General features: G+C 38.8%; 1 protein-coding gene across 1 annotated transcript in view; it reads right to left on the bottom strand.

Moving 5' to 3' along the window:
- Arhgap10 (Rho GTPase activating protein 10) overlaps positions 1-12,899 on the bottom strand; it is a 302,252-nt gene that overhangs the window by 38,660 nt on the left and 250,693 nt on the right. The window contains exon 19 of the mRNA XM_026392727.2: positions 9,877-10,027. Within this exon, the coding sequence (XP_026248512.1) occupies positions 9,877-10,027 (151 nt within the window). The remainder of the gene's footprint in view (positions 1-9,876; positions 10,028-12,899) is intronic.

Below are 12,899 nucleotides of genomic sequence, written 5' to 3'. Positions count from 1 at the left end.
GGAGGTTACATAAGAAAGTACAAGTTGAACCATGTGCAACTGCTGATACTCAATCATTTCTCATTTACACAGACAGCAGTTTCACTTGGTACAGCCTTATTAATGATGGTAGTTTTAAAATTCTGTTTGGATCTCAACAGATTTCAGAATCCATAGGCTGAACTGCATGACATTCTCAATGTTTTACTATTTTTGACCTAAAAACTGGAAAGAAAAAAACTTGACGTCATTGACATTAGATAATTTTGGACCTAAAAGATGGAGATTTTCTATGGCTTAACCTATTATTTTCAGCGGTTTTAGATCTGGTTTGCAGATGCAAGAACTGAGTCCATAAGATGGTATGGAATCTTTCCATTTTATGTCTTTCTATACTTCTTGATTTGTCAAACCCAGGAGAGTTTTATCTACTTAAAAACAAATGTGCAAAGAAAAGAGAGGTGTTGGAATGGTGGCAAGCGCCTGTGATCCCTACTCGGGCAGCTGAGGCAGATGGATCACCGGGTTCAAGGCCAGCCTCAGCAACTTAGTGAGATCTCAAGCCACTTAGTGAGACCTGTCTTAAAATAAGAAGGTTTAGGGATACAGCTCAGTGGCAGATCACCCCTGGGTTAAAAACAGACAAAAAAAAAAGTGTGTGGGTGAGTTAACAGAAAAATGCAGGATATTCAGGCCTCACATTTCTGATTGTGTTCAATTCTCAAAATGTATTAACAAGCAGCTACCTGAACCACCCTCACTACAACTAGCCCAAGACCAGATGTTGTTGACTTAGGCAGGTGTGGCATAAATCACAGTAAAAATACTTGTGTAATACTGAATATCACTGAATTAAAATGTTCATTTCCTTCCCCTCTCCATAGAAACAAGCACCTGCTTTTCTCCTGGTGGGCCCACCTCTGTAACAGTGCATTGGCCCCACCTTAAAAACCATGCTCACTGCCCACAATTCCTTCTTTCTCTCCTGCATCAAGACCTCAGTTCTGAATTCCTTACAGCAAAGCTAGTCATTTCTTTTTTTCTTTTTCTCTTTTTTTTTAGTTGTAGATGGACACAATATCTTTATCACATTCACTTATTTTTATGTGGTGCTGAAGATTGAACCAAGTGAAGTGCTTCATGCATGCAAGGCAAGGCTTTACTCCTGAGCTACAACTCAAGCTCCCCCCTTTTTAAAAAAAATCAAATTATTCCTACAATTAAATAATAAATCAACACGAGAATAAAAAAAGTGAAACTACATGGTTCAACCTGTAGTTGTTTATTTTAAAAGATGCATAGAATCTCTCTCAAAAGTTTCTAGAGACAACTAAGAATATTTGCTAACCTCACGAAGAAAAGACTCTTGACCACCCGACTTGCATTTAGCACATTAGCAGGCATGTTAAGAACCCAGATGGCCTAGGTTCCATCTTGGTTTTGCCACTGACCAGCTGTGAGATATGGAGAAGTCACTGACCTCTCTGTGCCTTGGTTTCCTCAACTATTCAACAGGGATAATAATATAGCCTACAGGAGTTTTCTGAGGATTACCTGAGCTTCATAAACATTGCTAAGAAATAATATTTGGTGATTAATAGAGTAATATACAACTGTACACTGTTCTAACTTTCTGAATTTTATATTATGTTATTGCATTAAGAGAACCAAGATAATAAATGGAGATTCAATCAGTTTCTATTGAGACCCGAAGAGACAAATAAAATCATGACCATAAATACATTTCAGACTTGAAAATGATGCTTCAAACAGGCACACAGACTACCACAGAAAGCAGAACGAGCCTTCAGAAGGAGCCTGGCTTCAAAGATGCTGCTGAAGCTGATGAAAGCCAACTAGAGACAATTCGTGATAAACACGAGGAGGAGCAGCCTCTGTGGCTGACTTCATCTTGCACGACTGCTTTTTCCCCATAGCTGGTAAGGATGCACGAAGCCAAAAGGAATCAGCCATGGGTCTGCTTTGTTGTATTAACTGTCGACAACACTCTGACATCATGGTCATTTTTATCATGGTCCATAAAAGTTTTTCACTCAGAATTGGCCACTCTGAATCAATACCTTCCCCTTCAAGATTTCTGCTCATCTTCCTGGCTACCAAGAAAATCCTTCAAATCAGTCCCTCTTGACAGCCTTAAAAAATTCTTCTTCATTCAGGATAAACAATACTTTGGTTGGTTTGAAAAGATGTTTCTTAGACAGCCCAGCTACCTCCTACGCTGCAAGAGTTTCAAAGAGGGCTATAAAGAGAGTGACAGCTGCTTGGATTCAGAAGTCGAAATTAAAATAAAAGCTATTAGAAGTGGGGAAAAAAAAAAACCCACTCCACAGGGAGACAGGCTTTAAAGAATTTTTCTCTCTTCTATAAATTCTAGTTACCTGCCATGAACTTATTTTCACCACAGACGCAGCTATGTATTTTTTAAGGCGTTAAATAAGTTTTTCTCCTCCTGAGAGAGGGGGGAATGTTCATCCCACACAGAAGCATAGTTAAGATTATACAGGAAGTCGCAAAAGAAGTTGCCTTTGCTTTGTCACTAGCATGGGGGTGCTGAGATCCAGGGGAGGCTCTGGGAGACGCCCGTGCGGGGAGGCGCGGTACATGATTTATAGACACGCCACAACTCAATTACAGCCCTGAATTTCTGGCTGCCTTTTCTAACCCATTGATCTCGTCACTGTAAAAGTGAGTTAAGAAATAATCTGTCTACATATACTGTCACGGATTCAAGTGTGGTCTTGAATTTAACTTCATAACACAATAATTCCATGTCAAGGAATCCGAACATGCTCCCCGGAGATGTCAAGAGGCCTTCACACGCAGGAAGCTATTATCCACAGCCCACCCATGAAATGTCATGCAAAAAAAAGAACGGGGAGAAGAAAGATTTCCAAGCTTAAGAAAAAGATGGGGTGATGACAATTCTGTGTCAAGCTGATCAGAAGTGTCTATGAAGAAGCGTTGATAGCTGCAGGGTAGCACGGCAAATCCAAGGCACTATGAGGTCTTCCTCACGCTTCTCCCCCTGCTTGTGTGTCCTAACATGTGGGTGAGGACAGGTGAGCCTGTGTTCAAGGAGGGACTTTCTAAAGGTATTTCCTTGGGAACTGATGTTAGAGAGCATATAGCTGCTCTGAATGTTAGCTGCCCTTCCCTGACTTCATAGAAGGAAGAGTCTCCAGGGTAGAGGCGGCCTCTGCTTTACGATGAGCCTATGGATGAATGTGGATGGAGCTGTGAAAATAAGAAAACTTAGCTCTTCCTTGTTTATGGTTATGAGGCTAACCTTTCTCTAAGATGACATTTTAATAACATTAAAATATTTATTCAATATTTCTCTTTCTACCAACTTTCCATTTACATTCTATATACCAATTCTTTTTATACTGTTTTCACTAAACCCGTTTTCCAGTAAGAAGTCCAGTAAGAACATGTATTGAATATACTAACAAAATGCACACTTTCTTCTTTTCGATGGAAAGATGGTTTCCAACTTGAAGAAAAACAAAAACTCATGGCCAAAATGAAGGCCTAAGCACAAGGAGAAAGTTCCATGTGAGCTAAACATTAGCTGATGACATCCATCCTGATTCTGCCTTCACTTCCCCGTCTAGTCAGTTAAGAAGTCCCAACAATTGGCTTGGCATCTCTCCCAGCCATCCATTTTGTTTTACCTTCCTAGGACTAATTCCACCCACACCCACCTAAGCCTAAATTAACTTGACCAGCCTTTTACCATAGCCTTCCTGATTCCTACAGGCAGGTTAAGTCAGTTTAAGTCTTCTTAAATATCAACATCAAAAAATGGTAATTTGGGGCTGGGGTTGTGGCTCAGTGGTAGAGTGCTCATCTAGTATGCATGAGGCACTGGGTTCAATCCTCAGCACTACATAAAAATAAAGAAAATAAAGTCCATCAACAACTAAAAAAATATTTTTAAAAAACAGTGGTAATTCTTCTCCCCTGCTGACAAACACTCGGTGCTTATAGCAAGGCCCCTCCTCCTTGCTATAAGGCGCTCTGGCTCTGAGAGTAATATTGAAGAGCAGTATGTGAGTGCTTACTGTGGTGCTAAACATTATCCACCATCACCTTCTCAACCCTCCTCAGTAGCAGATACTGTCATTACCTGACTGCATTAACAGACTATATTTAAAGAGCAGGACCAATGTGCCTGAGAGGAGTAAGAGTACACATTCATCAGCCCAGGCTCTCCCCGCCCATTCACTCCCTGTCACCTGCCACTAGGGAAGGTGTCAGCCCTGGCCCTTCTTGTCAGGCTACCTCCTCTCGCCCTCACCTTGCTCTTGTTCTCTACTGCCTCAGGTCTTCTTTTGGGTTAGCCCCCCCACACACACCTGGAGCCCTTTCCCAAACACCTAAATGACTCAGTTCAAGGAAACTATAAACCTGACCCTATGTACCACAGCTCTGAGCTCCCTCCTCAGAGGTCTCCTCTCTTCCGCAGCCTGCCACCAGGCACCTGCTGCCAAACTGCTTCATATTCTACTGTCTAGTGACAAACAGGATAAAAAAAAAAATTTTTTAATAAACTTTTTAAAGGCGACGTGGTGTGGCATGATGGGGATCTTATAAAAGTTCCTTAGTAGATATTCCATTTTAGTTTCCAGTACCCCAAAAAACCACTAACAAATAATAGAGGCAGAAAAACTCCAATTCTACATTCATAACGCCTTACAGTAGCATGCTTTCTATTCTCTTGTTCCTGAGTCAAAATTAAACCAGATTCTTTCAGCCTACCTAAGGTAGTAAATTTATATCATCAGCATTACTCTTGACATGTGATACTTCAATATTCAGTGATTATTCAAAGTACCAAATCAATATTATCGAGGCTAAAAGGACATCTATATGCTACTTTATTTTTTTTTTCTGCTCACCTCCTGCCCCCTGCTTTTGTACTGGGGATTGAACCCAGGGACACTTTACGGCTGAGCTACATCCCCTGGCCTATTTATTCACGTACTGGGGAGTGAACCCAGAGGTGCTTAACCACTGAGCCGTAACCCCAGCCCCCCCCCCCTTTTTTTTTTTGGAAACAGGGCCTTGCTAAGTTGCTAAGGCTGGCCTAGAACTTGTGATTCTCCTGCGGCGCTGGGACTACAGGTGTGGGCCATTGTGCCTGGCTCCTGCTCTGATTTTGGAGACTGATCCAGATCAGGATATAATCTTACTTAGAACAGAAGGAAAGGATCACACTTGGTCGTTCATCCATCTCTCTCTCAATCCTAGTGAGCATTTTCCTTTTTGCTTATGTCTCTGTACCCTCCTCATGGTATCTGCCACGCTGTAGGACTACAATAACACATGTTCAACAAAATGTGCCGCAGTTAGCACATTCCTGATCCAAATGTTAAAAGTGCCAACCCAACGGTACCCAAGAGAGACCAACACTAGAATAATATTAAATCATGCCAATTGGCTTGCAAGATAATTTTGTTTTCAGCCCATGTGAAATCAGAGTTTTTAAAGTTGCCTAAATAAGTAAACTGTTATATCATGTACAAAAGAAGATAGGCACAGAATGTCTAATTATATACAAGAAGATACATATAAAAACTAGTCCTATAAATGCCTAGTTTGGTTTAAAATTAGACCTAGTATAAAGGAAGAGAGAGAACTTAATCAAAAATTCAGATGGTAATCCTCTTCTCCACCCCTCCCCAAACCATCACTTAAAATTTTTTTCTGCTACTTAAGAAAAATAGCAAAGATCACTTTCTTCTCATATGACCTGATGGACTTCCTTGTATTTGAGGAAAATACAACAAACACAATAGTATCTTTTCATAAGAGGTAGTAAAGATGCAAATTTGGGGTAGGCCAAGGAAATAAAAATGCAGAAGGGTAAACCGAGAATGAAAAGCAAACCTTGATTTTTGAGTCATCTTCTTATCACTGAGCAACCTACCATATATTTGGCTATTTCACACCTGACTTAGACAAATCTACTCAGCTTTGACGTTCATGAAGTTATCAAATGCTCCATGAACAGAACAATATGGAGTCCACATATTAATAAAAGAAGCTCAGTATAGATTTAATAGCTGCATTCATTAAAGAAGCTAGCTAGATGCTATATCCTTTGTGGTTCATGTTAATCATCAATAAAGATCTTAAATAACTAGAATTTTAAGTTATTTTTTAAGAAGTTTAAATCATTCACAACATAAATAATGAGCATGCACAGTACGGATTAACACACCCAGACCAGTTAAAGGCCTTATCATGCTAAGCTTCTCCAGTTAAACTGGTCATCTCTCAACTCGGGGTGGGACTCAATGAAGCAGAATCAAAAATCATGTCTCACAGCAAAGGTTTTGTCTGTTCCAGGACAACACACATTCTCAGGTTCCAGGCCTGTCTTCCTGCAGCTCATGTTAACAGGCTTGCCAACTCTTCACGAATAACTTTTTGATCTACTTGACTGTTAAACTAATTCTGCATGTTTTCCAAGACTGGCTGTTTGGTACATCACTAGTTTCATACTCAATGTAGAAGAAATAACATACCACTTCACTTGACTGTCACATGTGTAACCAAATCACAGGGATGAGGATAATCTCCAGTCATGCAATTTAGTTCCTGGAAACCTGGCAGATAATCTGCCAAACTTTTAAGCAAAATCCATTTGTCATGGGTTGTACTGAATCATATGGGGGATGAGGACATAGTTGCATTTAAATTGCCTACCAAACTTACATCAAGTAGAAAAATTATCAAAATTGGCCATGTGCATACTTTCACCCAAACTAGGTATACATGGGAAGAGACTTTACTATTATCAAAAGAAAACATACCAACAATGATTACATTTTTGAAATGTTTAACTAGTGTTAAAAATTAGATTAGGGCTACTAAAAAAAATTCAGTCTCAGTAACAAGAATATGTCTTTTTTTTAAGGAGGCAGAGTTTTTAATATGCTAAATGACAGTTAATAATATGAATCATTTTTCAGTATCTTTTCCCTTTATGCTTCTTTTCAGAGAGTATATTCTCCATCTTTCTCCGTTGATCTCCCAGTATTTTTAGAGTAGGCAAAACAGTGGCAAAACACAGACCCTTACTTATTTTATCTCTGAAATACCTCTTTTTACACAACTTGAATTTCACTAAAGCTTAACCTCACGGTGGAGTGATAATTGTTTTTAGCTGCTTTAAATTATCTTATGATTTCCAAGATAAAATAAAATCACTCCATGACCAAACTCATGGATTTTCCTGATTCTGACAACTTAAAAAAAAATCAAGACTGAATTCAAGGATTAATATAAAGTTATAAAATTTTTCATAAAATACAAAACACATGATCAAACATCAAATAATTAACATAAAAACAGATTAAAGGGGCTGGGGTTGTAGCTCAGTGGTAGAGCACTTGCCTCAAAAGTGTGAGGCACTGGGTTCAATCCTCAGCACCACATAAAAATAAATAAATAAAAATAAAGATACTGTGTCCATCTATAACTTAAAAAAAACAGATTAAAGGAATTCAGTATATGATCATTTTTTCCCTTTAAAACAAATAATTTTTAAAGATTGTTACATCCAATATGGAAGCTGAGCCAAAACAGAGGGAAAAATAAACGTAAAAGAGGGGTGGGGTGGGGGTAGTTCCATGAAAACAGAAGAGAGATCAGTGGAACCCAGGAAGGGGAGAGGAAGGAGGTGGGAGGAGGGATGGGAAAAAGGTAGAATTGTGGAATGAATCTGACTGAACTTTTTCTATGTACATACATGGATATACCACAGTCAATCTCACCTTCATGTATATCCACAAGGCACTGTTTAAAAAAAAAAAAAATTTAAATAGAAGAACTATAAATTTTTAAAAAACTAAATACAGGAAAAGGAATAAGGAGAGGGAGGAAGAGGAAAGAAGTACTGCAGACTGAATTAGAGGAAATTATATTCCATGCTTGTTTAATTACGTCAAAATGAACCCTAATATTATGTATAACTAAAATGAATTTTTTAAAAATTAAAATATGGGGGGGGAATGATTGTTACAGCAGGTCTGGGAGTATAGCTCAGTGGAACAGCATTTGCTTAATACACAAGGCCCTGGCTGGATCTCTAGCACCACAAAAAAGGAAATAAAATTATCACCTAAAAACATAAAAGCTATGACTATATACCATCTTGATTTTTCCAGAAAATGTGCACTGAATACAGATTTATTTTAGCCATCAATAATTATTTAAAAAGCCAGCAACCAAAATACTAGTACCTCCCTAAATATGATTAAATATTATGATCTCATTCCTTAGAATACCCCAAAAATGTAGACATGATTTTAAGATAAATGTCTTTGGGTACCTCCTTTCATCTCCTTTATGAAATAGTCAATTCTGGCTTGCTCAAGGGTCGATGAGTCAACTTGGGTCTGATTCCATTTCTTCTGGATTTCTTTTTCCCCTCCCACCCTTTGACATTTTTGCTTATTTCTCTATTTATTAACACTTCTACCAGAGAACAGGTGAGATGCAAAAGAAGGTGCAATTCAAACCAGTCAGTTTTACTCCTTATTAGCAACTCTGTTGAGGAAGAGTGAAAAGTGAAAAAAAAAAAAAAAAAAAAGACCAAAAAAAAAAAAAAATCTGAGATCAGAAGCAAAAACTAATGTCTGAAGGGAAGTTCTGAAATTAAAAGTTGATTTTAATGATTCATATCCCTTCCTCAGAAAAATAACTATCTGGGTGTAAAACTAATATTTGTCTCATACGCACAGGCTGTAGGCCATTTAAAAGAACACCAGAAGGTCTCAGTCCCCCAGTGCTACTGTAGGGGACATTCTGGGTCTCCCTACAGATTCTTCTGAGTCATTTCCTTGCATGGATGTTTGGATATTAACTCTTTGGCTATTTGAATTTGTAGCTGCTTATGATTCACATTCTCATCATCCCCTTCTTCCCTATGAAAATCATCCCATACATCCAAACCAATATGACCTCAGTAGTTCAAAAGGCGAATAAATCAAAGATAGTTTTTAAATGTGTGGGGGAGTGGCTACTTTCAGATTCAGGAAATGGCCTCAAAGTGGTTACAGTCCCTTGACAAGAGTCAGTTTCAGGCCTACAGGTTAAAAACTCAGGCTTGGGGACCAGGATTTTCTTGTTCTCCACAGAGAGAATCACATGATTACAAAGCACCAACTGGTGGCCGCTACATGGCTCGGTCTTGTTTGGCATGGAACATGGAAAATTCGTATTTCCAGGCTCTCTTTAAAAACGGAGTGATCTGGCATGACTGAGACCATGTGGCGACATAGTAAGGATTAGCTGGGATAGGGAAGCTGGGATGGGTCCTGAGAATCACTATTTGCAAAGTCCCATTGCAGCCTAGTCCAGTTGGATCGATCTGCCACCTGCCATATGACAATTAAGAATTCTGCCTTAAGAGACAGCCAGGCAATTGGGGTACGTAAGGTACAAGAGCCATGAAACCCCAGTGCCGTGGTGGCCTGTGCCTTTAATCGAGACGCATTTAACATTAGACTCTTACCAGCTCCTCACATAAAAGATCTGCTTTAATTTTAGTTCCCCTCCCATTTGTCTCAGGGTTATGTAACCTCACAGGAGGTCACACAAGTCTCCCAAAAAAGAAATTTAAGCTGTCTTTTAAAAATAAAAAAAGAAAGAACCGTGCATAACAAAGACAAACACAGAACTGAAACTTGCATTTTTCTCCCTGACAAAACAGCTTCACCCTCCCTGTTAATCTCAAAAATTATAATCTTAAGGGAAAAATAAATGAAAACACAGAGGACAGAAAGCTGTGGCCTGCCCCGAGGACATCCGATATGCTACACTCTCAACGTGCCGCCCAGCAGAAAAATATCATGAACGTCTTACCATCTTCCAGCTCGAGGCATAGATTATAAACAGCCACGGGTCTCTTGGTCCTCTGGCCTTGCCTCTTGGACTGCCTTGGTGGAGCGTTTGGGGGTGAAGCCGACAGGCAGATGGGCTCAGGAAATGTGGTGTCAGGCGAGGTCCGAAAAATCTGCCATCAAAGCATAAAAGACATCGGTTGTTGTCCATGAACAGAAACCTGTGTATTGCTATAGCAAACCAGCATCCAACAACATTTGATTTGGAATTCAGTCACAATAGAGCAAAGCCAAAATCCATTCCTTCAAAATTTGGGGAATAGGTCAGAAACCTTTTACTTTTTTAAATAGAAGGTTTCAAAAGAAAAATTCTCATTAAATACAAACAGCAAACCATATTTCCAAATTTTCCAAATATTTCCAAATTTTCCCCTAACACTAAGCAAAACAAATTATTTTTACCAGGAATAGACAACACCATAGCTCTCCATTCCTAAAGGAAGTAGCCAGTTTACAACACTAAAAAAAATCCCATTAAATTTTCAGAGGGTTATATTTATGCCAAAATGCTGGTCTCGATTTTTTTCAAACTACACAAACAGAAACATCCGACTGCAAATATTTTTTACACGTTTAAAAATAGCCTGTGCTTATGAAATTACCTTTCTGGATTCCTATTTACATTTTTCATAAAATGTTTTGTAGATTTTATTAATTCATTTAATCCCCTCCAATTTCTCTTAATAATTTCCCCTTCCATTGATGAAACCTAGAACATAAGCACCTTGATTTATGTACAGTGTGGTTCATAGATCAGCAACAATAACATTAATTAAAATGTGCTGCTTCTTTACTTAGCAATTTTTTTTCCCTTTGGAGCAAAGTAATAAGTGCCATAAAGGAAAATCTATCACACTGAGATGATTTATGATAGACCTTGCTTGGCTTCCAACAACACTGGACACCCTTCAGCCTTCAGAAAGAAATAAAATATACCAGAGACATCCACCCAATAGACACTGCATCTGAGAACAGCTTACATTCCTCAGGTGGAATGGCAGAAAGCCATTCAGCCAGCTTATAACAAAACATAAACATAAAACTCATGATAAAAGGCACCTCACAAATAGCCCAGTGTTGTAAGGAAATAATCACTTATTCATTTAATGAAAACAGGCACATGACCTGTGATAAGAATGAAGGTATCACTTACACAGGGGCAGGATGTTTAAAAATTAATAATGATGGAGTTTTAATTGCACGATCTGAAAGTTCTCACCTAAAAACTATTATGTACCAATAAAAATAAGCAATTTTAACAGAGCATTTGCTTTATAGTACCACACTGCCCCCTCATGTGTAAATGGAATAAAAAAATGCTATAAATTACTGTGGACAAATATTTGCTAGTGAAAATCTAATTTATTGCTCCAACTGATAACCTGCTAACACCATATTTCCATGGCAGCCATGTTCCAATAGGGCACTCTGGCAAATAGCAAACGACTTATCTGCCTTAAACATCCTCTGCTGCCTACACAACTGTCCATGGCTGGATTTACAGCCATCTGCCATTGTTCGAGTTAAAGAAAGCTGAGTGGTGGGAAAGTGAGGGCAATTCAATGAGAAGAAAGTGTGAACAGTAAAGGAGAGAGATGGCTACATAATTCCTCTGAAAGAAAATGGCACCTGTGACCAAAGTCCTGGACTTATCTATGCTTGGCTTTTTACAAACATGTCAGATGCCTCTGGGAGATAATCAGAATAGGAAACCAGATAATACACAGATCCAGGACATCCAAAGCATCAATAAGCCCTAAAAAAATTAGCAGGACTTTCTGGAAGATCATGCTGAGATGGCACATGCTAACCTCTTCCTCCTCCTGCACTTTGGGATGGAAGTATCTGAGGAAAAGGTGCAGGGAGTGAGGTGTGGAGGTAGCTCCAGTCTGCAGAGCCAGTATGTGCAGGACTGTGACTAACATTCCCAGGAGACGGATCCGAGTCCTTCCTGGTTCCTCAGTCCAGAACCCAGGACAGGATCCAAACTCAGCTGGTCTCCAGAAGACTCCAGGAGCTGTTTAGTTTATACCAGGATATCTGGGAATGGGGACTAGACTTTGGGTTGTTGTGTTCTGTTTTCTTTGGTTTACATTTTAAAGCTCCCAGGTCATTCTTTTGTGTAGCCAAGGCAAAGGAACACTGATTTGAACAGTCATTTCACAGCTGTCTTGGATTGATGAAAGTCAAAATCAGAATACCAGAAAAATTATTTCAAAAAAACTGTCACTGAGCATAATCAATTTGTTGGATCATCCCACGTTGGTTAGGCATACCATAGTTTGAAGATTCTAACCACCAACCACCACCTCAATATGGTCCATATGCTATCAGCATCACAGAGAGCTACACTGTCCCCCAGATTAGTACAGGTAACTAAGTCACAGATGCTCCCTGGAGACAGTGCTGTCCTGGCTTTGAAGTGTCATCAGCTTACTCACAATTCTTAACACAGTATGTAAGTTCTCATGTGTATGAGGAAGACATCACACCTACATCTTGAGCTATGATAGGGATTAAATAAGGTAATGCTTACAAAATATTCAGTGTAGCAACCAGAATACATGGTACCTATCTATATTAGTGATATCATCACTTACAGTAAATAATAAAAAAATTCTGATCCTCATTATTCTGCTCACTACTTATATTTTTAAGGTCTTGAATATTCTCCAAATTCAATGATCTGAGCCAAAATTATTCTAAAGTGTTCTGGAAAAGAACATGAAGCAGTGAGCTAAAGGAAAGTAACAAATAGGTCACATTTCATGATCCCTAAGTCAGCTAGGACAAAAGGGGTGTTTTGTCTCTAAATTTTTAAGTTTATATATTTTTTGCACTTAATACATTTAACATTTAATAAATACCTATTGAGTGCAGACTTACTTAAAAGCACTTGGAACACTCTTAACACACTCTGAGGTTAAGTTCCATTCCCCACACTCCACATAAGAAAAGTTCAAAACTTAACCAATCAGTCCAAGG

This window comes from Urocitellus parryii, chromosome 10, assembly GCF_045843805.1.
Source record: "Urocitellus parryii isolate mUroPar1 chromosome 10, mUroPar1.hap1, whole genome shotgun sequence".
Lineage (NCBI taxonomy): Eukaryota > Metazoa > Chordata > Mammalia > Rodentia > Sciuridae > Urocitellus > Urocitellus parryii.
This window is presented reverse-complemented; position numbering and strand designations above follow the sequence as displayed.